The sequence below is a fragment of the Physella acuta genome, unplaced genomic scaffold (genome assembly GCF_028476545.2).
Source record: "Physella acuta isolate Inbredline_101_S28 unplaced genomic scaffold, ASM2847654v3 ptg000386l, whole genome shotgun sequence".
In the NCBI taxonomy this organism is placed as follows: Eukaryota; Metazoa; Mollusca; class Gastropoda; family Physidae; genus Physella; species Physella acuta.
In genome coordinates, this window is record NW_026731905.1 from 53,796 (window position 1) to 81,424 (window position 27,629).

Below are 27,629 nucleotides of genomic sequence, written 5' to 3' on the forward strand. Positions count from 1 at the left end.
GATTTTGAAGAGACAGGCAGAGTCACGAAATATCACTAGCTGTTTATTTTCTACAATTCTGAAGAATTTTAGTGTATAATGCTTGTAATTATTACAAGCTTTTATTTAACTCACTTCCTCTGTCTGTCGTCAGTCTGTCTAGACGGAAACGCAGGAGTGAAAATTCGGACAGTTCTACTTGACCGATACGATTCACAGTTGGCACGTGGGTCAAGACATGAAGACAATGCAATCTGAAACTAAATTTGACTTAATTGGATGCCTAATTAATTTTTTATGAATTAATAAAAATTTGGACCGAATTAGTAGGCATGTCTAGCCAACCACACCACACGCGTCATCACCTTCAATAGCTGCGCCATCACGTAATGGCTGCGTTCAAAAACCATTGCGCGCCTACTGAACGTGATGTTCAGTAGGCGCGCAATGGTTTTTAGTCATGTAACTCTATTGTAAATAAAACATGTAAAGTACTGAAAAAAAAATTCATAAAAAACGTTTTAATAACAAGCTTTTATGTAATGATGCACTAAAAAGTAGAAAATAAATTATAGACTACTATTTAAATAACTATAAAGAAAAGCGTGGGTGTCTTCCTTAACATTAGTAAAGGTATCCAATAGATACTAAAGTGACCCACGCTTTTCTTTATAGTTATTTAAATAGTAGTCTATAATTTATTTTCTACTTTTTAGTGCATCATTACATAAAAGCTTGTTATTAAAACGTTTTTTATGAATTTTTTATATAATTTTTTTTTAAAAAGTGCAGTGGTTGAAAAATGTACCTTTTTGTCTGGCCTTATGGTAGGTAAAACAGATTTGATGCCTTGGACTGTGAAGGGTTAATACTTATGTTTATTAGCTAGGCTTTCTTTTTTTTTTTTTTTTTTGTAGACTAATAACTTTTACCTTAATTTCACATACAAATACCATGTTTAGAAAAATGTAATTACCTTGCCAGTGTTTGATTTACCCAAAAGAAATCTCAGTTGTATTTTTACTTTGCAAGTTTATCACCCATTGTATACTTAAAAAATGTTGTGCTATGTTTGTTTGTTGCAAGTTTCAGCTAGGTATAAGTTTGTATCTGCTCAGGCTCTCTTAACTTGAAGTTCAGTAACCCTAAGGTGCTGATAGTTAGAACTTAAAAGAGTAATATATAATTACTACATACTGGTTGTGTTTTTCAACTATATTTTTGTTAGACAGTGTTGTTTAACTTTTCACCATATTTTTTAAAGAATATTTTTTATATCTATCCTAATAACAATTTTGCTCCCTCTAATACCAATGCATGGATTTTGTGCAATAATTATAATTACAAAATCAATAGAATTTCACCTTTCATCAACATTACAAAGGTATAATGTTACTTTATGCTAAATGTAAATAATGCTACATAAATTTTTACTACAGTAAAGGAGTTTTACTTTCAAAGCCTTTATCTTATATCTATATATATAATTCTCTTCTTCGAGCCGTTAGAAAACAAGCTGCAAACGCTCTCCCTACCTCCCCACCCCTACATGGTTTTAGTGAGCTGTGTTCACTCTAAATGTTTACAAGCAGAGCCAACGATTTTAAACGTAGGGGGGGGGGGGGGGGGAAGGAAGGGGGGGGGGGTTATGGTCCTTAACGAGCTACTTATAGTGTTTTAAAGAAATATTTTCAGTATCAGCGTTGGTACTGTCGAATTCACAAATTATGAATTATTGAAAATTAGAAACAACTAAATAGCGGCGTATGTTATGCCGCGGGCCGGCTCGTTGTTATAGAAAGCCTTAAGTATCTTAAAGATTTTTACATCAGTTTAATGCTTTTGATAGGTTTGCTATTATTAGCCTGTACATATCTGTTTATTTTAATCTCAAAGTATGTACATCATCATTTAAGAATAACTCTTTAGTGATAAAAGTGATAATGTTTGCTACATTCATCTAAACATTCCATTATGTGCCTAAATTAAGAAATTACAATTAATTCTTTCTAAAACTATAAAAAAAATTGAGTTTGTTTCTAGTTAATGGTTGTGCAGCAATATTTTGCATCAAGATTTTAAGAGTTCAGATATAAGTACTATTTATTCAAAACTTCTTTTGGCAAAACATCCCTCAAAATATAATTGTCTTTTAAAAGTTAACAGATGCATCTGCCAAACTTAACCAGCCTTTTTATTTTTATTGTGTGTATTGTGTATCTTTGGTTAAATGCACAAGCTGATTAAGAATTGTGCATACTTCGTGACAATGTTGTTGTTTTTTTATTGTGGGATTTTTTCCTGAATTAACATTCCAATGTAAAGAAATTTAGTTTAAAGTCAATTGAACCAAAACATTCCATATCTAACCTAATGCAAAGAATGCTTTTCCCCCCATAATTAAAAGGAGGCTTTTTCCATTTTCTATATTTGTAGATAAACGGAAAACAAAAAATTATGGACATGTACAGTTCCTTACAAATCATATAGTACCTTTTATAGTATAGTACACACAAATGTAAACAAAAATTGACTTTCCTGTGGTTGTGAATATTTACTTGTAAAATGTGTAATTTTTATGGAAAGATTCCTTTATTGTTTTATCTTTTTGTCTTTACTTTTACAACTTGTCTTAATATTACATTCCAATAATTAAATAAACATAATCAGTTATTTACACACATTCCTTTAAGCTTTTGCACTTTTCCACAAATCTTATTTCTCTAATTACCTGTATATAGTCTATTTCATATATTGGCATAAACATTTTTCGTCTTATGAAATACATGTGAAGTTTTTTTTAAACTTATTTTATGTCACTCAATTTAATAACAAATTGTGCTTAAGTAAATCAACACAAAAATTCAGTTAAATCTTAAAAGTATTCATTCTAAAGTTAATTTTATATTATAATATTTGACCTCTACATTATTTTAGACTTCAGTAGATATACAATATTTTATACAGCAGTTACTGGTCAATACATAATAATAATTACTGAATGACCATCCCAATACATTTATATGATTTGTACTAGCACTTAATAAATTTTAGATGTATTTTATGTATTCAATTTTGTGTGTCAGTCAACCAGCCTATGTAATTCTACATTTTAAATGTGAATTTGTATTCAGTTTTTGTTAAACCTTTATGAAAGATGACATTAAGTGAAACCACTTAATTCTTTACTATTCATCTTTCATTTTGCTCAAACGTGTCCATTCCATTGTCTAGCTTGCTATTTATTTACACTTTCAATAAAGGCAAGTTCATCTTTTTTTTCATAAGGACCTTTTACTTTCATTTTTACATTAAATGTTATTGTATTAATAACTGTATGTATATAATGTGACTGATTTTTATAGCAAGTTTTTACCCATCAAGGGGAAATAAAACTTTTATAAGCAATTTGTCTTAGTTGGTTTAAAATTTTTTTTTTAATGATTAACTGCATTTACATACACAAACCAGAACATTCTCATTAGAGGTCATCCATTTATGACGTCCACGGGGGGGGGGGGTGTCTTAAATCCCAAATTTAAATGCTGTTAATAAATTGTTGTTTGAATTTGTTTATTTTAAAACGGCCAAAATGAAAAAAGGCCTCCATGCCTACTATTGTTACCATAATTGAATAAATTGAATTGAATTTTTGTGGACGTCATAAATGGATGACCCCTTGTTAAGATATTATTCCTTATCAGGCTTGATTGTAGAAAATCTTGGGTGTAAGCTCATATCATATCTAACAGATTATTTGTTATTTCTCTGAATCATCTGAATATAGTCTTTTTTCATAATACCTTCCTAGGTGTATGTCTTATCAACTATCTCTTGTCATTTGGAAGTTAGGAACTTCCACATTAAAATATTGAGCAAGCTGTACACATGTATTATGGTCAACATGAACAGAATAGAGGCAACAAAATATGTTAACATTTCTGTATCATCTAGTCTCTTCACCAAGTTTTATCCCTTTTTTTTTAAATTAATGTCTTTGAAAATTAAAATATGAGATGTTTCAACAATCAAGCTTTACAAAGGGATCAGCAATATGCAAAGAATAATCTAGATCTACTATTGAGATAAAAACAATCAGCATAGGAGAATACACTCAAGAGGCGTTTGACATAGAAGATTTAAACCCTTCTCTCCATCCCCACCATAATTTTCTCATTCATCATTATAATGTACAAGAAAAGCCATTTAAAGTATGTTCTGTAAACTGTAATTATACACAAGTACTTATACTTGTGCAGATTTGTAAACATTAGTTACTGTAAACTGTTGTTTTTTTGAAAACTGATATATAATAAAGGCTTGTGATTAATGGTTTTAATATTATTCAACATAAAGAAACAGAAATAAAAACAACCTGCAGAAAATGTGCAACAATTAGTAAACTTAACTAAAAATGGCTAGAACAATGTTACAATGGTTAGCAACAGTGAAAGGTAAATATACTAAAAATTATTTGCAATAAAAATAATTAGCAGCAATGACTCTAGCTAAAAGTGAAAATTGTAGTAATGACTTGAACAATAATTTTTTAAAAACAAAAAATAATAAGCAAAACATTATGACTCATACTAACGTTTTTGAAGTTGTGTGAGAAAGTGTATTATATAATTTATTCAGCTTCCTCTCCCCCCCCCCCCCCCCAAGCCTTTGTATAAGCCTTTTTGCATAGATTTGTTTTAACACAGTCCACCTAGAAATGTGTGCATCTGTACAAGATTTCTTAGGAAAATGTTCTAGATCAGCTGACATACAAGGGACCTGTAATATTACTTCCTGCTAGTACTGAAATATTAAAGAAGCAAAGTCGTATTCTACGGTACACATGTGAAGGGATGGGGCGGGGGTGTCCGTTAAAAAATCGACTTTTGTGGACGCGCGTGGTTTGGGGGGGGGGGGGGGTCGGGTCAATGTGGACATCCACATGTTGAATTTAACATCAAAATACTAACAGCTAAAATTTAAAAAACAAAATACATACAAAATGTATGAATTAAATCGGCAGCTCTCGTGTTAAAAAAAAAGTTCATTTGGTGAATATTAGAGATAAACTGTATACCGCCCAACTAAAAACAAAAGCTGCACATTTTTACAAGCACGAGGGTGGTGTGAGTATTTCACGGTATTTCAAGTTTATCTTTAAACATTTCAAATAATTGAAACATAAGTTTCAAAACAAGCGCTTAACATAAAGGGACTAATTTATAAGTCGTTTAAAATATACTTATTTTTTTAACAGTTGAAAGTTGACGAGTGTGGAGGGGGAGGACATGGTGCTCCCCGCCTCCCCCCCCCCCCCCCCCCCCCCCCAGAGGCGTAGCGACCCTTCCCGGCGCCCGGGGACAAACTTTCGATTTGCACCCCCTCAAACGTTCGATTTGTTTTTTCAACCCATTTTGGCGCCCCCTAAGGTCGGCCATATGTCCCCGTCCGGCAGAGGCGTAGCTAGGGGGGGGGCGGGGGGGGCGCCGCCCCGGGCGCCGACCCTATGGGGGCGCCAAAAGGGGTGGGAAAATTTTTTTAAAGCTGATTTTATGCTGCAGTTTTGAATTATAAACTGTCTAAGTTAAGAAATATAATGGCTACACGCATTTACATACTGATTTAACTGTTTTCTATCTTGATTTCTTAATGTAAAACATATACTCTTAAGAAACAGTGACCGGCAAAACCGCTTTGAAGCTTTTCCTAGGTGGGGGGGGGGGGGGCGCTTTTTCGAGACTTAAAACGGAAGAATTTACACTAGATTGTTGAGTCGATAAACGTTACCACTATTAAAAGAAACCAATTGTATTAAAACGTATTGTACGATTGTTGAACTGTAAAATACGTTAGTGACTTTTATCAAGATGGTGCAGGGGGGCGCTTTTAGGCTAAATAAAATAGCAAAATTACACAGGATTCTGAGTAAACAACCTTTAGCTCTCAGAAAGAAACGAATTGTACTGTGCATTGTATAATTGTGTAACATTTTTAAAAAAAAAGTTAGTTACGTTAAAAACCGCTCTACAAACTTTGTCCAAGATGGTTGTGATGAGTGTGTGTGGGGGTGGGGGGGGGGCGCTTTTTTCGCTAACAAAAATCGCAAGTATTTGTACTGGATTGGTGAGTAGATAACTCTCTTAACACTTAGTAAAGAAACCAAGTGTATTAACGCGTAATGTACAATTTCAATAGCCAGTTTTGTTAAAAAAAAAGACGCGACTAGTTCTTTGTAAGATTCTTACGATTCTCTCAACTTCAACGTGAGAGATCAGATACTTTTGATCAGTGTTTCTTCCAGACTTTTTTCTCCGGGGGGGGCACTTGAAATCTTCGGGGGGAGGGGGGAGGCGGTAAACTTTCTTCGGGGGGGGGGGGGGGCGGACACTGTTAAAAGTATATATTTTCTATATATAAATTATATAAATTTCATTTCGTTCGGGGGGGCGTAAAAATTTTTCCGGGGGGGCTTTGCCCCCCCGAAAAGATGCCTGGAAGAAACTGTGTGCGAGAAGGCAGGGCAAATCTGCGAAATCCAAGACTACGAGCTGTTAACATCCGTTGGATTCCAGTTTGTTTTCTCTAGCTTGTTTTGTCATACCATCAACCAATCAACGAAATACCCATGTCGTATTCCAATGTGAACAATAAATATTTCTGATAACTTCTTCTTGTATGTCACTTGTGTGTCCTTACTCTAACAAACTTCGAATCCAATATGTACCATATCACAACAGAGATCGTTCAAACCTAGAACATAAAAGGCTGGTCTAAACATATTAGCGTTAGCTACAAACTACCCTCTAACACAGATCAGGCTTATTTTTTTTTACTGACATTACTAACCTTTCGCAAAAAAAGTTAAACGCATCTTAATGGGAATTAAATTGTCGTAAAGTTTTAAGGAATGAAAATCATACAATGTAATTACTAAACCTTGTCCGGACTGTAGCATACACGCTTACACACACGCTTACACACACAAATACACTCTTACCCACACACAAGCTTATATATAAACACACTATCACACACACATAATTATACACACACACACATATATATATATATATATATATATATATATATATATATATATATATATATATATATATATATATATATATATAAGCGGGGGGGGGGGCGCCAAATTGAAAGTTCGCCCCGGGCGCCGGGAAGGGTCGCTACGCCTCTGCCGTCCGGTCCACCCCGCTCGCTAAGCCTCTGCCCCCCCCCCCCCCCTGCGTACGCTACTCACTGAAGCTAGGCCTAACCGTGGGAAGTGGGATTACTCCGTATAACTTTTCTTTTTAGATCTAGGTCCTAAGTTAGATCTAGATTCTAAATCTAACACTTAAAAAAAAAACTTAACTCAATGGACTTCACAAATCCATTTTTTTAAAAATAAACTTTTGTCGTATTATTTTTTTCGTAGGATTAAGATCTAGATCTAGATCTAGATCAAGTTATGAAGATTTTAAATTACCAAGTAGAGATAACTCTATACACAAAGTGAAAAATGGCGACCATAGCAGTTAGAACACGAAAGAGTAGAAAATGTAAGTAGAAATGTAATGTAACTTTTATTTCTCATCTTTTTGGAAATTCAAACGTTTACACCTTTTAAATGTCAATATTTATTAAAATCTGCCCTAAAGTCTTGAGTCAAACGTCTCTATTAATTCGGACTAGATCTAGTTAAGTAAATGAATTGCTGAAACTTGAACTCTGACTGCCGCAGTCACTGCCTGCGTCTGGCGTCTGCATTCTTGAACTTGAGTCTTGAGCAGGTGATTGATTGATTAAAAATTATTTTAAATTAAATTAATCTACATTCATTTGGTCCGCAGTATATTTGAATGGTAAGAACTCTAGCATACAACACATTTGTTCTGTAATTTTAATTGAGTCAGAACAACACTCACTGTGACTCACCATCGCATCAATCAAGAATCAAGATCCTAGTCAAATCTATACCGCTTTGTTAGGCCCTACATTTAAAATTTTTAAATGATCTATTTTTTAATCATTAAATAATTAAAAATTTAGATAACTCAGTTTTAGAAAATATTCAAAATAAGGTTAGGCCTACACTTCTAAAATTATTTGAATGGTAACAGATGAATAAAACCCTTAATTATTAACTGTTTAAACATGTTTGTGTGTTGGACCATATCACAGCAACATGCACATCGTACAGTAGTAAAAAAAAAAGTAATATTCAGGCTATAAAATAAAAATGCAGCCTCTTGAAAATGTAAGATATTAGCAATATTATTACAAATTTGTTAAAAACAACAACCTGGGAGTAAAAACTTCTGAAATTTTAACAATCAAGAAAGTCTGACAAATTTTATTTTGTTCCATCAACCTATAGGATGGGGGAGTGGAAGTGATTCGTACATTTTAAAGAATCTTTCCTTGATCTAAATGAAAGTTGAAAACAATGTTGTTAGTCAAGAAATATGCTAATTCCAAACATAGTCACTCCTGTGATCATCACTTTTTAACACGAGTATATATTGGTGTATAAAGTTTTAAAACTCCTTATTTGATAGACACGATTTCTAGCTGTGCTTTTTATTGCTTGTAGGTGATGGAATTGCCTATAGTGAAATGTCCTTACGTCAGAATGCCTCGATCTTGGAATACTGCAGAACGTCTATATCTGCTTTGTCTGGAGCTACTGCAGGGATCATGGGATTGACCAGTCTTTGGGGATTCATCTTCTATTTTATTACAGCAGCAATGCTTTCAGTAACTAAAACTGTTACTTAAAATAGTTTTAACTAATGCATTTAAAAAAGAATTACATATTATAGTTACATTTTTAACTAATGAAGAAAAAAAATGGGTAAAATTAAATCTTAGTAGCTATAAAACTCCTGTCAGTAATGAATGTTAAATGGCTATCATAATTTACCTTGAGTATTGTGTTAATTTTTAACTTTAAAGTAATACTTTTTTGGCTTCCATCTAAGTAATCTAACACATTAAAATTTTACATTTCAGGTGTTTCTACTTTTGAAAGCTGGTTCCCAGTGGAATTCATTTTTTATGACGCGAAGAGTCCTATTCAGTAATGGCTTGTTTGGGGGTCTTTTTGTATCCTTTAACAAAACTATGGGAAATAATAATATTACATTTAATATTATACAATTTTTGGTTAATTTAAGGGAATGTTGATTGTTGACTTACTTTGTACAATTGTTTGGTAATTAATTTATTAGGCTAAAACACCTCACAATTTCTCATTTGTGGTTTGTTTAAAAGAATGTTTTGTTGTATTTGTATATATTCCTAGGTCTTCTTATTCTTCTTTTCATATGTGCATAAAATTTAATATTAAAACAAATTAAGATAACTAGATAACTTTTCCTTAAATTTAAACTTACAGACATATGTTTTATTCTGGACGTAAGTATTTCTGGAACCTTTGAATTTTTTTTGTTAATTATTCAAATGGCTTACTACTTGCTTCTATCCTTATATTATTTGTAATAAAAAATACTGCAATACAGAATATTTTTACACATATTTTTAAAAAAATATCAGGAAGTAGTTATCTTTTATTTATGCTATCATTTCTTATTATGTTATTAATTTTAAAATATTTTGTTAACTAATTATCTTCAATTACTGTATACCTTGGCATTTATTTTTCAGTTAAACTTGCTTTAATTTATTTTTCAATTTTGTTTCAGGTTTTTATATGGGATGGTTCATGTGTATTAAAGCATCACTGCAGTTGTTTTGCTTATAATTTTTGTATTTAAAAATAACTGAAGGTTTTATTGCTTTAGTTTTATTCCATTAATTTATCTGGGTTTTTTATTTGAATGAAAAGTCAGCTGTTATGTGTGTTTGTTGTGGGATAAAAAATATTGGATAAATGAGCTTAAACTTTGAATGATTGTGAGATTGTATCCCCCACAATAAGAGAAAAGTTATCAAAAATAATTTATTTATAAAGTTTAAAGCTGTTACCCTGTAGAGGTCACTGTATAATTGATACAAGCTTTTTATTTTTAAATTTAATATTGTAATACAAATCTTACGAGTTTAAGTTGTGAATAGTACCATGAGTAGAAGTATATTTGAAAAACATTTAAATCAATTGTCATGAGATCTGGGTTACTGGTCTTGAAGGATAAGACGTTTATAAATCTCCTTCAGTTTTTCCACAACTATGCTAATATTAATAACAACCTTGTGTAAATCCTTCAAAATATATATTAGTTTTCAGGTTGCTTTACTGAATGTTTTTTGTTAAAAAATATTTTCTTTCTATTCTAATGTATGAAAAACATTCTAGCTTAGGTATATGAGATTTTAGGTTAACTCAGATTTATATAAGCTCTGTTTAATCTGTAGCCATTTTAAAAATATGTAAATCTAACAATTATTGTTTTGAAATTCAATCAATAATGTATATATATCTCTGCACCTGACCTCTACAGTGTCTAACTAAACCTTCAGTGCAATAAAACATTGATATATAAATGATTCTTTGAGTTTGTTTTGATCTCTGTTTCAAACATCTATTAAAATTCAGTTAATGTTTGAGATGTTGGTGATAGTATAAATCAGTCCATTATCAACTGCCAAACTTAACAGTAACATGACTCTGACATGAAAATTGGCTGGACTATAGGCATGCATCTTTTAGGTTATGAAAAACAAAAGCATGGTTAAAAATGTCCATATTCTTTATTATGATTATTGCATTAATCAGCTTGGCAAATAAACAGCAACAACAATTGAAAATGAATGCTAGGAAAAATTATGTTCATAGGATATTTTGCATTTGTTTTACAAAAAAAAAAACATTCTGGTAGAAATTGATATGCAGGCTTCTTACATTTAAAAAAAATACAAAACATGAAAAAAATTATTCAAAGTGTTTTGATTTAGTTGTCCTCAACATCTAACTTGTCATTATGATTAATACCTCAGCATTTTGCATTGTACAATGAATTCGTCTATAATTCTTAGGCAAAAATCTTGCTGGTATACATATCTACAAAGAAATTTAAGTACATTTTAATTTACACAGCCATATCAAGTAACAATGTTGTATATTAATATACATACATATAAAAAGGTTTTAGCATCTGCTAGTACATAGTGTTCTCAATGGTACTTTACAAAATCTTTAGCATTCATAATTTAATTTTTTGTAACTATTATTTAAAAGTTTATTCCTCTTATAAGTAATATATATTCAATAAGCACAGAATTTTTATCTACACAAAATACAACAGGTAGATCTCATAAACATAATTAATGGCTTTTAAATATAAGTACAAATTGTATTATGACAAGTTGGTAGTATCAAACAGTGATGAATTGATGTGCACACAATAGCTTGCAAGTCAAAAACTATAGGAACAGGATGAAACATACTGAGAATTATACTTCTCCCCACCCTCAACACTGAGCCTATTTATATTTAAAAAATGCAACAGTTGATGAACTAACATGTTCATGTGAATTTTTGTTTTTTGAGTATTACATGCACATAAGGTTTTAGAAAAAAAAATAATTAGATACTTAACTAAGATGTCAGAGTAGGAAGCACATCAGAGGAAAGACTGTTTCAGTTAAATATATTTTGATTTAGCATGCATGTCATTGGTTTACATAATGAGGTACATATTTTTCAGGGAAGAACACTTGATTTGCCATTAAAAACATGTGTAAGCAAAGTAATATATATATATATATATATTTACATTATCTGTACAGAATCATTCATGTTTCAAAACCCTGAAGGTAAAATTGTCCTCCTCACAATCAGTGAATTATGCCATATCATGTTGAGCACTGTTATCATTTATAAAGCACACCAAGTACAGCTGCTTTTTTAATCTAACCCTCCTATTAAACAAAAAAAAAGTTATTTTAATGATACTACTTTGAAAAACATCCAAGTGAACAATGCCAATTTCATAATTTTGTTTTTAAAATGGGTAGTTAAACAAAATGCAGTTTTAATTTTAAAATTATTTCTTAGTTGTTAGCACCAATCAATGATTGCTCAAGCAAGCAGTATAAAATACTGAGGACACAAAATCTAATTTAAATGAAGACTGCCATTGGTACTTAAAATATTGTTTACAGAGCTTTGTGATCTACTAAGTTTCTTTCGCCACAAAGAAAAATACCCTGTTATACTGAAAACTACAAACATTTTGATTCCTCCATTAATTCTGAGCTCTACTTTGGGAACTAATAATACTCTTGAGTCAGGGTTATGTGTTTTGACATTTCTCAAGCTAAGATTTAACAAATCTAAGATACACTTGTAGCTAAAACAGTTGGAATGAGCTGAATTAAAAAAATTAGTAATCAGCTTTTTTTTTTCAATTAGGCCTTATGTTTCAAATGGAGAAACACTTTACCACCACTATATGCTAGCTGTCTTCAGCATGCACGCTACATTATAAAGAAGAAAAATTTGCATTATCTGTTGATCTTTAGCAAAACTTATATTTTTTGTGTTCAAAAAACAAATCCATTTTTAAATTGGGATACCTTTGAGCACATATGAAAACACATAACACAGGTAATTATAATGTTTCAACATAGAAGCACATTCTGGCACAGTTGAGTCCTGCTACCTTTTCTCCACTCACACCAATGTTTCTTGCTCAGTTTCTAAACTTTTTTTCTCCGCAGCAATTTTTTCCCAGTGTCTCCACCTTTCCTGCTCCCATTCAGACGAACCTACAGGAGGGTTATTTTCATCATCGTTTTGTAAAGATGTGTAATTTACACTTTTTGATGACGAGGATGGTATTAAAGTCGATGATGAGAGATTATATTTAAAATAAGGTTTGGGTGATGTTCCTCTTGAAGTGGGTGGGGTTGGCAAGACCCATTGACCAGTCTGGCTGTTGTCGGAGCCCCCATGGCTATTTAACGATGATGAAAGACCACTGCTAATACTAGATCCACTGTTTTCTCTATAATATACCGGTCTTGGAATGCTCAAACTTTGGTTGTAACCTTCTGAATAGGGCCGCTCCATATTAGCTACATCTAATCTGCCGCGTAAAACAACTTCTGTGTTTGTTGTATCGTGTGATACTTTTAGTATAGGAACACGAGAGCCAACCATAGGGCTGGGAAAGTTGTGACCTAGGTCAAATCGGGTTGTGCCGGGGCCAACAGGGCTGGATGGAACTAAAGTCTGATTGTCTTTCGAAGAAGGCGAGAGAGCCTGAGATTCTGATAAATGGGATGATCTTGCTTTTGAGGCTGGTTGATCCAGACTGTTGTCTGCACTCTTAGTTACTCGAAGTGGACGGTGGGATGTGGATGAAGTTTTACGGGCATATGACAAAAGGTCAGCATCACTGTTCATTGAATGATATAAGATAGGGCCATTCATTGCATCCTCAAACACACTGCACATAGATTCAGGATCTGCTTCAATTCTAAAAAATTAAAAAAGTACTTGTTAATATGATAATATAAATTAAAATAAAATAATTTAACATGGGAAACAAAACCATTAACTTAAAATATGAATTTTAAAAAGAAATATTTAAGTCATACTTACTGATTTTGATTAGCTAGGCCTTTGAGAATTCTATCAGCAGTGTCTTGATTGGATTCAATCAATAACCTTAAAATATCATCTCTCAGATTGCCAGAAATCTGTATGAGAATAAAAGACAAACATGTAAATAATACACACCACTCAATTTTTAATTATATTAATTGTCTAGAGTTTTCAAACTCCAATGTCAGATTCACCTAAAAAATTATTTCAACTTACCTCAAAACATTCATGGTTGTTGTCAATCATATATTTAACAACTTCAATAATTTCTTTACTTTGTTCAACACGCTCAGCAGACTCGGACATTAACTCCTTATCAGTTGCTGCCTTTGTTCTATGGAGAATATTAGGCCCAAATAACGTTGCCAGATTGTGAGCATCCATTTTGTTTCCAGAAATCTGAGATTTTAAAATTACAAAATTTACATTTCTAAAAGGATTTTAAAATTTTTGATAAAAATTGATTATCTTTTTAATATAGAAATGTTTAGAATACTCTGGTCGAGCCAGCATTTTCTAAAACAAAAGATATCAAAGTTTGGTTTCCATTGTCATGACTTTTGAAGTTCATTGAATGTACACATAGAAATCTTAATGGACTACATTGAACTTTAAAATTAACTTACTTCCAGCAGAAATTACTTTTACTTTTTTAAGTCAAAAATAACTATAAAAATATAAATAAAAATTTCAATGGACAGCAAGTGACTTACAACTTCTCCCTTTTCATCAGTTGTGTCAGTAGCATGTTGGCTAACTGTAGCCAAGAACCGTAATAAAGCCCACAGTGTGTCTCTGTTAGCAACAGGCAGCATTGAGATGAGAAGCTTAATGGCATTGTGCCTTTTATGTTCATCTTTTAATCCTAAAAAAAAATAATAATTCAGTTAAAAATACAGAATGTTTTAAGTGAAAAGATTATCTTTTTGTTTTTAAAATGATTCTTTAAATATAGCCATATTTCATTACAGCTCAAAAACATTAGTACATAACAAAGAAACTATTCTTTGATTTATTTATTAATGAATAACAATAGGTCAATATGGAAATAAATTTTTCAAAATTCGTCTTTAAAATATTTGTATTAACACTTTCATAATATGATCAATAAATAAATGTGATTGATTTAAAGTCTAAAGATTAAAATGTGATGTGCATAGATAATGCAGACCTATATACTTTAAAACAAAATTGTGTTAGTTTATCTTACTTTTAGCATATAAAAATGGCAAATATAATTCTCTTGTCAAAAGTGGATCAGGTAGGTCTCTAAAATATTCTTTCAGCAGAGCACCAACATCATGGGGATTGTACTCATCTGTCAGGTGCACTTCCCTGCCACTGTCAAACTCTTCTCGTAACTAGCAATACAAACATAAATTTTATAGCAAAATCATACCAACCATTTGAAAACAGTAACAAAATAAATAAATAAAAAACGTAGACTGAAATTTCACGCAACTAATTATCTATGTGATTTTTTGCTGAAGAAAACGCATCCTACCTGTTTGACCCTCTTTTTCGAGCATCCAACTCGAAAAATACCAAGTGTTTGTAAACCTTGGAAAAGAAACGAATAAATATTTAGTAAAATTTATCTAGGTAAAACACTACAAATAAAATTGGTATGTGACCACTTGTTAATTTGATGGAGTCATTCCTCTATCTATATAAATAATTCTCTTCTTGGAGACCCTAGAAAACACCAAGCTGTAAGCGCGCCTAGCAGTCCCCTCTCTTCCTCTCTAGGCATATCGCTACCACCCCCACCCCCACATGGTCTGGTGAGCTGTGGTTCACGCTAAATGTTTACAATCGTAGAGATGGGTTTAGTGACGGCTATTAGGGGCAGATAATTTAATTTGAAACGATTTTAAACTTAGGGGAGGTAACTAAGAGGAGGCTGCTTTCACGAGGGGGTGGGGTTGAGGGGGTGGGGGTGGGGTAGGTGTTGGGGGAAAGGAGGGTTTTAGTGTTTTAAAGCAAATATTTTCAGTGGCAGCATTGGTACTGTTGAATTCACAAATTATGAATTACTGAAAATTAGAAAAAACAACTAAATAGCGGCGTATAATACGCCGCGGGTCGGCTTGTTTGTCATATTTATGTAAAATGAAACAGATTCAAAATTCAAAAGCTAAACTTACCATAAGTTTCAATGTGCCTAAAACATTCTTTCACAACATAGGGGACTTGTGGCTCCCCCTGATTGGCTAGCTGAGCGCCATCAATGGCCAGACTTCCAGGCCGAGAGGCAGGGTTGGAGGTAGACAGAGACAACGCATCAATCAAACTAGAACTTGTGTTTCGACTAGACTCTGATTCTGACAAGCTATCGGAGCTGGCAGCTCTCTGTAATAGATAGAGCAGGGACTATTGAGTGCAGAAAATTTATATTATTTTTTAGAAGTTTAAACAATGAAAAAGGTGGTGGGAGTGATTACTTTAAAAATTATTTGATCGAGAAACCACATGGATGTGTTAATCTCATGTGGACCTAAAGGATGGCTACCTTAAGGGTTAGCTAGATTTAAGTCTCACCCCTTCCACTTAAAAATGAGTGGGTTTTAACCCACCACCCCCCCCCCCCCCCCCAAAAAAAAACATTAAATATATATATAGAATCTATTATATATCTATCCCGCTCCCCCCACCCTTTCACAAACACACAAAGAATAAAATTATTGTGAGTTAAATATTTAAATAGTGCTGTATGGCCTACTGAGCTGCAAGAAAGGTTTCCTGAACTATTAGAATACAGTTCTAGGATAATTAAAGCAAAAAATTGCCCATTAGTTATTTTTAATTTAAATTTTAAAGACCTTATCTCATTTTCCGTAAATATTTTTCCTGTGTTAAAGTCTACTCGCTAAAAACAAAATTATTCTAGGACTGTGTGTTTGTGAGACAAATAATTCCCAATTCATAATATTTACATTTGGGTTAACAAACCTTATGAGATGGCACAGCTAGGTCATGGTGGTGGGAAACTAAACTACTGCTGTTTTCCAAAGAACCTTGAGAAGAGCTACTCGACTTTCTTGCAGACCTAGGAAGCGCCAAGTTCTCACCGCTGTCTGTTCTCATTTTCATGGAAGAAGAGCTCCCAGTGGCAGCTGCTTTTCTTCTCCTCTTCTCCACCTCCCTGTCATTCATCAAGCACCTGTTCAAAGGAATGCCAAACACCAGACCTTGTCCGTCTGAGTGGCAGAAAAAAATAAAATATGACCTACATGTTGTGATCTCCCTTAATATAAAAAGCAATTAAATTAACCAATGGTAATGGTATTTCATGATTAAAGGCCTAAAGTAAAGTATCGAAATAATAAGTTCCCTCCCATTAAAAAACGACAACAGATATTACTTCATAAAGGGAGACAATGATGGAAGTAAATCTATTTTTACCTTTACACATGGCATCGAGTGCGGGAGCACTAACAGACTTTGAACGTCTTTTTAAAGATAGTGATGACTTTTTCGTTTTTCGTAAATCATCATTTTCTGCAAATATACATAAAGCTTACATCAATAATCAATGTGTAGGCTACATTCATTACTAAATTTGATACAGTGAATATGTTTATTTCTGTTTTAACTCAATGTTTATAGTAAGCAACGTATAGCACAAGCCATGATTGATCTACACTTTAAATGAACTTTAACCCATATTCTGCTAGCGTCCCACTTATGGGACGCTTGGTAAAAAAATTGCTAAAATTTATTAAATACTAGTTAAAACACAAATTATGTTTCATTGTATTTGAAAATGGCTAAACTATTGAATTTGTGTGTGTTTTGTGAAAAAAATTAATTTAGAAAAATGTTATAGTTCCGGATTTGCAGGACTTGTCAAAATGGCGGAAAAAAGAAAACATGCGCACAGGATAATGCATATCTTCTAAAATATTAACATTTTAAGTGCAAAATACATTTGAAACTTGTAGCAGTACCATATTTCTATCTGATAAAAATTTAAAAATAACAATTTTTTTTTACTACTTCGTTATATCAAGTGTACAACAAGCGTCCCATAAGTGGGACGCTAGCAACGAATGGCCCCTTGTAGATTGTTACACAAACGTCACATTTATTGGACACTAGCGAGAAACAAAGATGCAAATGTTTATGTTAAATGGTTATTTATGGTGAAACAATTGTTGACTTTGTTAACTGCTGAATTTGGGGTGTTAAGTAGTATGTATAGATATTTAATTATGACCTTGACCTATATTTATGCAGATTGTTACACAAACGTCACATTTATTGGACACTAGCGTGAAACACAGATGCAAATGTTTATGTTAAATGGTTATTTATGGTAAAACAATTGTTGACTTTGTTAACTGTTGACTTTGGGGTGTTAAGTAGTATTTATAGATATTTAATTATGACCTTGAGCTATATTTTCTTATATATTATTGTATTAGAAAATTGCAAATATTGAAAACATTAAATTTTATTTTTAAGTTTTCAGAATTACACTTACTGAAGTATTTAATACCATTGAATACAAACTAATTTAGTATTGCTGTAAATTTACTAGCGCGTGATATTAAAATTATAACAAACCAGAATAATAACAATGGCCACGATTTAGGTGAAATGATTCAGTCATGGGGGTTGGTTAACTCTCTTCATATAAGAGGGCTTAAGCTACATATAGCAGAAATGTGAATTAGCTGTGTACAGTTGTCATGCCCCAATAATATCCCCCTCCAAAGGTTACCGATACCAGCTTTACTTTGTTAACTTTTTAAGGAGATTCCTGGTGTTAGATTGGGAGCTGTTCGCATAGTGAGGTGCATACATGGATGAGAGCCATGAACACTCAATACAAGCCCCCAGAGACGGATCCGTGCCCTAGAAATAAGATGTCTGATGTCCTAATGTACGCCTGTGGGGGGGGGGGGGGGGATAGCGAGGGTATCAAAAGAGAAGATGGCTGGATGACATCTGGGACTGGACAGGAACATCTTTTGCAAATTCACTAAGGGCAGAGTTTCTTTCAGGCATCATTTCGGAGGAGGGGGGGGGGGGGGCTCTGCCCCCAGAAGAAAATGGAATTTATATACAAAACATACTTTTACCAATGTCCACCCTTCCCCTGAAATTTAAGTCCCCACCCCTGAAAATTTCAAGTACACCCCCCAAAAAAATCAATTATTTATATTTAATTATGTTACAGTTTCGATGAATAATAACAATATTTGTGATCATGTGTGTATAATTAGATGTACTAGTCACAGCTTTACTTATTTCCAAGTGTTGTTCACTTTGATGGATGCTAGATTGAAAGAAAACTAGACTTTTGAACATAATTTCTGCATTTTAGACCATGGTATGGCTAACCCAATTGATCATTATCAGTATTTTTAGCTGTCCTAAACAATTAAATCATTGGTCTAACAATACAAAATCAGTACACAGCTTAATTTTCGCGTGATTAGCCATATTTCGTGAAAAATGATTTTATTTTTCAATAAATGTACATGGGGCCGTTCGTTGCTAGCGTCCCATTTATGGGACGTTTTTTAAAAAATCGATATTTAAAAAAGTATTGATTTTTAAAAGAAATCCATAGTCATTCCTTCATTCAGTGCCCAAAAGCTAAACCATATCAAAAAATTATAAAAATTTGAGACCTTGGGATAATATGGGTTAAGCTGTCTCCTTAATCAAATTATCTATTTTCTCAATATAATTAATAATCATTAAACCGTAATTACAGCTATGTGTGTGTTTATTAATTAAAATCTGTATGAAACATCTCGCGCAACACCTAGCACTTTCCCGCGTCATCTCCGTTAGAGGCGCGCTTCCCTGACATCTATTTGACCCTGCAAATGACATTTGTCTCACAGCTATTGGAGTGGCGACGGTTTGCTTGTGGTCGCTTTCAATGATTACAATATCAAAACTGAGTTTCATAAAACCACAATTATACGATCTCAGAAAGTCCATTTTTTGGGAACATTATGTCAAAATCCTGCCTTTATAATTAAAAGCCTACTATTCAGACCCCCCCCCCCCCTCCCCCCTCCAAAAAAAAAAAAAAAAAAAAAAAAAACTTCATCCATCCATGAAACAACCTAGTAACTATAGATCAAGGTAGGGATAAATTTAATAGCCCATCTTTTAAAAAACCTCGCTCATTACTCAACAATCCTGACAGGAACGAACACATAGGTTGGCAGTAGAGTCAGGGACCAGCCATAAGATAACGCTATTTGGTGGTGTTTTATGTGATGTTAATGTGAGGGACGGAAGGGGCTGTAATTTATTAGAAAATAAAAATTTGGACTTAAGTATTACTGTTAAAAGGTAGGTAGCAAAAACCAGCAGGGATCTAAGAATTAAATTATTTTTTATATTTTTAAAAATAATTTCGCGTTCACCTTAGTGCTAAAGTAGGGGAAAGTATTTTTTTTTAGAATTAGGATAAGGGATTACCAGGCTTTGATTCAGGGGCGTAGCGAGGGGGACCGCACCGGATGACACCATTTAGGGGGGTGACACCAAGGCAAAAAATAGCAAAATATGAAGAGAAAAATGATGATTCCACTTAAGTGATTAATTCGAGTGTTAAATAGTCTTTTAAGAGGTGCAAATCGAAAGTTTGAGGTGGGGGTGCAAATCGAAAGTTAGAGGGGGGGGGGGGGGTGCTAATTGAAAATTGAAAGTTTATCCCCGGGAAGGGTCGCTACGCCTCTGGGGGGTACACAATTAAGAGCGGCACCAGGTGACACCCGACCTCGCTACGCCACTGCTTTGATTATCAGCTATCTGGATACTGGCATTATGAATAAATGACAATCAGGCTAAACAAAAATTACTTTTTTTGTGCTTTAATATACGTTCAAATTATGGGCTTAAGGGTTATGGTAAAATTTGAATTTTTGAATTGGTTCTAACTAATCCAAGTTTGGGAATCCTTCGTTCACATACTTCATGCACAGTCTACATACAAAAATAAAGAGGAAAAAAAAAGAAGCAATCCTTGGAAAATGCCTATCATCCACCCCCCCCCCCCACCCCCCTCTCCTCTGCATAGACAATCGTGCACTGACATCTTTTCAATAATTTTAATTTCGATGTTGCCGATAATACATTTTTGAGGTAAGTCGGGGGTAATATAGGGCAGTGGAGCAATAAGCCAAAAAAAAAAAATGGCAAAAAAAAAATGGCAAAAAAAAAAAGAAACAACAACAAACACCGTTAGAAGAACAAGGCAGATGAAACAGTAGCATTAGAAAAAATTGTTTGAAGTACGTTGAAAGATAATGCGTTTTAAGGTGGTCTTGGACGTCAGCCAGGCTAAAAGTGTTGCTCAAACCCACTCAACGTAACTGCTTAACCTGAGTGACGTCAATCAAACATGGCGGGCCAAGGGACATTACTGGCCGGCGAAAAAAAAACATCCCCGGCAGCTAATACATAAACTAAGCACGAGCACTTGAGAGCTACAGCCTTACAGAAGCTTCCTCATCATGTCAATGGAGAGTGGAGAATTGTTCTCAAAGAAATTATTACTTTGCCTCTCATTAGGTCAGACAACCCAAAATAAAAACCAAGCGCGACCTAGTTATGTCCCCTTTTGAAATTAAAATTGCACTGAAACTTAATATAGATAACAAGGCTAATGAGACCAAAAATGTTGGGAAAATTAGACCCCCCTCCCATTCGCCCCACACACTAGCACTATAAATAGTAACGAAAGGTATTTATATTCTTTGTGGGAATTCCATTCTTTCCGTAAAGATTCTAAATACATTTTTCTTCTTTGATTTTATGAGTTCGTAATAATTTAAACTATCATCAAACTGTAAAACAACTGGAGCTCAAATAACATTTAAAAAAAAAAGTAAATAAATCAAATTTTTTTAAAAGACCACTTTAAAAAAAAATCTGATACAATTAGTTCATAAAGTGCAGTTCTTTTTTGTTTGGGTTTTGTTTTAGCTTTAGATCATTTCTAAATCATCAGAATCTAAAAAGTTGAGCCCGGGAATAGGAAACGGAATTGCACTTGTCACTTCATAGAAGCCCCGAAGAGAATATAACTCGGCTATTCTTGGACGAGAACTCCGAACACGGGAGATATAGGTTAATGCGGGTTTAACCTTGATGTGCTTTTACCCTTATACATCGTGCCGGACAATTCAAATCCTTCAACATCTCGGCTGTTGTCTGAGAGTTTTGATGAGGATTGCTAGCCCGAGTTTGCCCGTGGGTATTGAAATCACTGGTACAAATGTAGATTTTATATGTTGCTTCGTGAATCAGGTTTTGTTCATGAAATGTTTTGTAGATTTCGCAACGGCTACACATCTTTGTTATGTGCAGAGGCGGATCCAGATCTTTTTATGGGGATGGGGGGTTGAGTCAATATTGACTAAAAAAGTGGCGTATTTTGGGTGAAGCTGATGGGTCAATCAGCATTGATAGGTTGTTTTCCCTAAACAAAAGTGGCCGGTCAAATCTTCAGTAGGCTGTCGTTAAAAAAAAAAAAAAAAAAACTACAGACAACTGAAAGTATAGTTGTAAAAAGTCTTGCAGTATCTTGCAGTATCTTACCCTTTGGTAGTGTGATGGGGCAGCCGATCTCCATCGCCTGCAGCTTGGAGAGCGCGATGGTCTGCAGGACTTGTCTTTCGGCCTCACACAGACTCAGGATGCTGCTCGGCCGGAGCTGCACTTTTCGGCCACTCACGCTGGACCACGTGCATGACCCCTGGAAACAAAAGGTTACTCAATAAAAAAATTATACAATGACAATTACATGTCAAAACACAAAGAGGAAAGATCTAAATTTTTGCTTTCACATGGCACATGATGCGGGTTGGGGAGGAGGGTAAGTCCGCAACTGAGTCATATATACATATACATACATATATATATACATACATATATACATACATACATACATTATATATATATATATATATATATATATATATATATATATATATATATATATATATATATATATATATATATATATATATATATATATATATATATATATATATATATATATATATATATATATATATATACATATATATATAATACAATGGTGGGCATTAAATATATTTTGTAACGTATATTACTTCCTATGTAAGTGTGTCACTTCCCTCAACCTAATCACACCCCTCCCGTCCATTTAAAACACCCCAAACGCATTACCATGAACATAGGCGAACAAGTAATTAATTCAAAGATAATCTGCTAAAGTCTTGTTGATTTACCTCCCTTTTTTATTTTTGTTCAACACAAAGAAACGAAGTGAAGGTGATCAACGAAAGCTAAAAGTGACATCAACAAATGATTGATTCGACAGGATAAAGAAGATTGGTGAAACTTGGTCATAAAAAAACACAGGAGAGGTTAAACGCCAGGGGCGGTAACTTAGCTTTAGTGTTAACTGTAAAATAGTCAGTCGTGGAGTAATGTGGAGGTGGAGAAGTAGTGGGGAGGTGGGTGGGAGGGGGGGGGGGGGTTGAAAGGTGGAGGGGGGGGGGGTTGAAAGGTGGATGGGTGGATTAGATGTGGCGGAGGTTCTAAAATGTCATGCTTTCTTGCTGATTTTTTTTTAAAATGTCATTTTTATTCTTTTATATGATTTTAAACTCTAATTTGCTGTTTGTATTAAAATCATTAAAAAGAAATCTCAGGTATGAAATAATGTTTTCCCCTTATCATTGTATATGTCTTATATATTTTGTCTTACTAATAACATATAATTCAAAATATGTCTTGTTGAGTAGGCCTATACCTATGTAGCAACTAACAGGCCTATATCACGCAGAAGTAAAACCTGCTACGCCGGTGTTACTGCAATAAATAATGTGTACCTCATGACCCCCTTGACCAAAAAAAAAATAACGACAGACCTAAAATAGCAAATCCCCATTGAGGTCACCAAACGGTTACTTGTACCTGGTCATCTAAATGAGGACAGGTCACACAATAAAAAACGGAAATAGCCTGTCAGGTAAGTGGATACATAATGTGTAAGCTTGTACGTTGACCTGAGCCCATCACGTTTCACAAGTCACATAAAAGATGTTTGAAAGTAAATTGAAGATTGTAATAATAAAGCAAATGTCCCAAGAAAACTAGCGGTTGAAATCTCACTTTAAATTACTGACTTTGTAGTCCGAATATAACGAAACAAATACAATAAATGATTTAAAATTTGTAGATGTTTATACTTTTTGAATTGTCCCACAACTGGGAAAATACAGCCATAAACCTAAGACAAGACAAATTCGGTATAACTAGAGGAATGCAGCCATAAAACAGAAACAAGAAAATTAATTGCAAGAATGCAGCCATAACCCTAATACAAGACAATTGGGTACAACAAGGTATGTACATGCATACCCCAAATACAAGAGAATGAAGCGAGTGCAATTAGAGGAGATCAGCCATAACCCTAATACAAGACAACTGGAACTAGAGAAGTACAATCATAACCCCAATATAGGACAGTCATAGACTTCTCAGCAGACGTGCTTACACAATTCCCCCCCCCCCCCCCCCCCCCCCGAACACGTTCAAAACCCTAAAATTAAAGTTTAATGAGGGCACAATAATATACCGAGCTTAAAGACACAGACATTGGCATTTGGAAACAAACTGTTCAGCTGTGTGTTCGGTGCAGAAATCAAAGTGCATCATTTCCAAGTTCAGTGCACTCTATAGCAAATGTTGTGTGCGTACGTTGCGTAGCAATTGTTAGGACATTTGTTTGTTTTTTCTGCCAAGTCTACGTATATCTACACCTGCTATAAATTGTCAAGCTTTGCATCAGTGCTATAATTTTTTATTTATTTTTTACAGAATTTGCAATACGATATTTTTTTTTTTTTGATTTTGCTATACATTTTGGGTGCAATTTATCATTGATGAGTTATACTGGCATCGTAAATTTTCTTACTTTTATCTTGCGTTTTATTGGCATTGTTATACGATAAAATATTACTTACTTAAAGCTTTCATATTAAATTAACAAACGATGGTCATAAAAATAAGTTAGAATTAGTTAACTGTGGAAGATAAAGTTTTCATGTTCAGAAATTACGTCATCAAAATATGCGCACCAAGCTACCTCAACTAAAGAAGCGCGCAAAACGTCATCTAATAAACGTATCTGGGTGAATTGACGTTGTCGTTAGCGATCAGATGCAACCAAAAAATGAATAACTCAACAGGAGTTACTGCACGTGTTTACAAGGTGGTGAGCACTATCGTGGGGGGGGGGGGGGGAGTAAACAGAAGCTGGAAAATAAACGTAGCAATGGAGGTATGGTGTGGGGTAGATTCCACGTCGCGATGGGACACAAGAGTCATATACATCAAGTAGTGGGTTAAGTAAGTTAGTCGCCACCCACTCTGGTATCCCAGGATTCTGGTGAAAGTCTTGAAACGTCATAAGTTCTTGGTTTTGTGAGAGGTGTGTGTGTGAGAGGGAAGGGGGTGGAAGAAATACTACGGACATTACACTGACGTCTTCAAAGGAAGATCTTGGTATGGTAAAATATAGTACAAGGCGTATTTAAGCACAGTGTGCATACAAACTATATTGAACACAGAAAATTGTGTTTTTTAGTAAGAACTTTGTCCAAGATTCATGAATTCGTGGTTACAGCTAATAGGTTAGAACCGTAAACCTTCAACACTCCGTGATTTTAAAAGTAGACTCAATAAATCGCCAGGATATTACAACGGCACTGAGAGCCAGAAGTAGGAAGTAAGCACCACACACAACTATCTTAAATTTACAGGAAACGTTAAGGTCAACACGACAACATTCACAGAGAAGGTGATGTTAAACCACGAATCAAACTTTGATAAAGATCCACAAATTAAATTGTTTATTATTAAAAAAAAAATAATTCTAACATACTTCTCGAAACAATTTTTTTTTGCGATTATGTTTTAACCAATCAGAATCGTCGTGCCACGTGATAAGACATCTGCCCCTGGTCGACATTGGCGGCACCTGACCTCCCAAGACACTGACTTATTTTTAGGACATCCATCCATTCTTCGGGCGGACTAAAGTACGCACCACAACAATAACGGTCAAAGAAACGAATACGTCTGCTGAAATATTATGCAAAGAAACGGTCAAAGAAACGAATACGTCTGCTGAAATATTATGCAAAGAAACGGTCAAAGAAACGAATACGTCTGCTGAAATATTATGCAAAGAAACGGTCAAAGAAACGAATACGTCTGCTGAATTATTATGCAACTAACACAACGACTTCTAAAGGAGTTTTTCTAATCATATTCCAAGTTTGAGAGTACGTCACGGTACAATGCTTATGGTGTAAATCCTAATTCTCAAACTAAAAATATAATGGGACACACAAGACGACATTTATAAGACGCTATTCTAAATTGTCTCGGAGGTTCGCGCATTTAGAACCGCCGGTGTAATCTTAGAGGGGGATCAGTTCTACTCCAAATAGTGTAAATAACCCTTTCCTTAATGACGGGCGTTTTTGGTGGAGGGTTCACTGTCTTTCATAGGGCATTGAACGAAACGGGTGTTTCTAAATTTAGCACCGGTGTTCAGTGAAACACAATTGATGTCTAGCATTAGGACATATGTGTTTATTTAAAGAGCAGCTTGATAACCTTCAGGTCTAAAGTGGTGGAACATCAGAGTTCTATTCGATTTTTGTCTACGGGGATTATTCCAAACGTCCTTGTGAATTCGTCCTTTGGTTAATTTTAGCATAGAAAAAGATTGAAAGAAGTTGGGACTCAGTTCGTTGGTAAAATAAACAAATCATTTGGACAGGAAATAGAAAAATTCGGTGGTTGCTGTAGTAAGGCAGTAACAACAGCATAGACATTTTACATTGTGAGATCAGTGTCACTAACTGACAGTCACACTGACAGAGCAGTGTCACTAACTGACAGTCACACTGACAGAGCAGTGTCACTGACAGAGGTGTTACTGACAGATGTGTCACTGACAGATGTGTCACTGGCAGGTGTCACTGACAGGTGTCACTGACAGAGGTGTCACTGACAAGGGAACCACTGACAGAGGTATCACTGACAGAGGTGTCGCTGACAGAGTTGTCACGGACAGAGGTGTCACTGACAGAACATTTACCACCACGACCTGGGTCGCCACAACGAGTGTGGTACACAAGAACCGAACTGGATACTTCCCGCGTTTGCTTTCATGTACTCTACCCCTTGACCACTGGGTCCAATTTCTCGAGCAAGGTCACCATAAACAAAAACTTGGCCCAACATTTAAAATATTTAAATAACCTTAAATCGCACACATTACGCCAAAATATATACCAGGGATTATAACCACAAAACATTTCAAAATTCGTCTTCTCGTTGAAGCGTGTATGTCACTGAAATCCTCGTCTTTTCTCGTCTACAGTGCCACCACTAATGCTCTTTCATGTAGATTTATCTGCCCTTAATTTAAACAACCAATCATAGCGTTGTACGCATGTCTAAAAATAGCCATGTCATCCTACACCTACCCCCAGCCATATGAATTCAGAGTTTGGAACAATGACCTAGATACCCAAATGACCCGCATTTAAATGACACAGGATAGACATGCCAGTGTCATGTGACAACACTTCCGCTCTCCACTGACCTGCCGTAATTAATTAGTCTGTTTAAAAGACAATATTTTTCTTTCCTGTTACGTGCTGGAATTTTAAAACGGCCACACGTAATTTTAACATTGCCAGTTAGAATTTCCCATATTTTTAAAATGGCCAGTTAACATCTCCCATATTTTTAACAGGAGCAGTTAACGCCCTACGTAATTTTAACATGTCCCATTAAAGGCTCAAATAATTTTAACATAGGCAATTAACGCCACCCATTATTTTTACATGGGCAGTTAACGCCCCACTTAATTTTAACATGGTCTATTAAAGGCTCAAATAATTTTAACGGTTGTTCAACGACCCACTTTAATGTAGCCACTTACAGGTGTTTAGGGAAGCTAGATAGGTGCTATATAAGGGAAGCTACCTATGTGCTAAGGGAAGCTACCTATGTGCTAAGGGAAGCTAGATAG

At 34.3% G+C, this 27,629-nt stretch overlaps 2 protein-coding genes across 3 annotated transcripts in view; one reads left to right on the forward strand and one right to left on the reverse strand.

The window, feature by feature from the left end:
* The first annotated feature begins 7,461 nt into the window (after nt 1-7,461).
* Nucleotides 7,462-10,485, forward strand: LOC131942056 (ER membrane protein complex subunit 6). The gene is made up of 5 exons (XM_059301744.1): nt 7,462-7,538; nt 8,573-8,736; nt 8,992-9,084; nt 9,377-9,396; nt 9,684-10,485. Exons 1-5 carry the CDS (start codon nt 7,499-7,501, stop codon nt 9,712-9,714), a joined length of 348 nt encoding a protein of 115 aa, XP_059157727.1. The 5' UTR covers nt 7,462-7,498; the 3' UTR covers nt 9,715-10,485.
* A 191-nt stretch (nt 10,486-10,676) lies between these two features.
* Nucleotides 10,677-27,629, reverse strand: part of LOC131942055 (uncharacterized) — a 52,722-nt gene continuing 35,769 nt past the window's right edge. For both annotated transcript variants that reach the window (XM_059301742.1, XM_059301743.1), the window contains exons 3-12: nt 22,124-22,280; nt 16,955-17,050; nt 16,502-16,749; nt 15,697-15,901; nt 15,054-15,109; nt 14,760-14,910; nt 14,263-14,414; nt 13,766-13,948; nt 13,547-13,644; nt 10,677-13,421 (exon numbers count right to left, since the gene is read on the reverse strand). In XM_059301742.1, the coding sequence (XP_059157725.1) occupies nt 12,614-13,421; nt 13,547-13,644; nt 13,766-13,948; nt 14,263-14,414; nt 14,760-14,910; nt 15,054-15,109; nt 15,697-15,901; nt 16,502-16,749; nt 16,955-17,050; nt 22,124-22,280 (2,154 nt within the window). In that variant the 3' untranslated portion in view covers nt 10,677-12,613. The remainder of the gene's footprint in view (nt 13,422-13,546; nt 13,645-13,765; nt 13,949-14,262; nt 14,415-14,759; nt 14,911-15,053; nt 15,110-15,696; nt 15,902-16,501; nt 16,750-16,954; nt 17,051-22,123; nt 22,281-27,629) is intronic.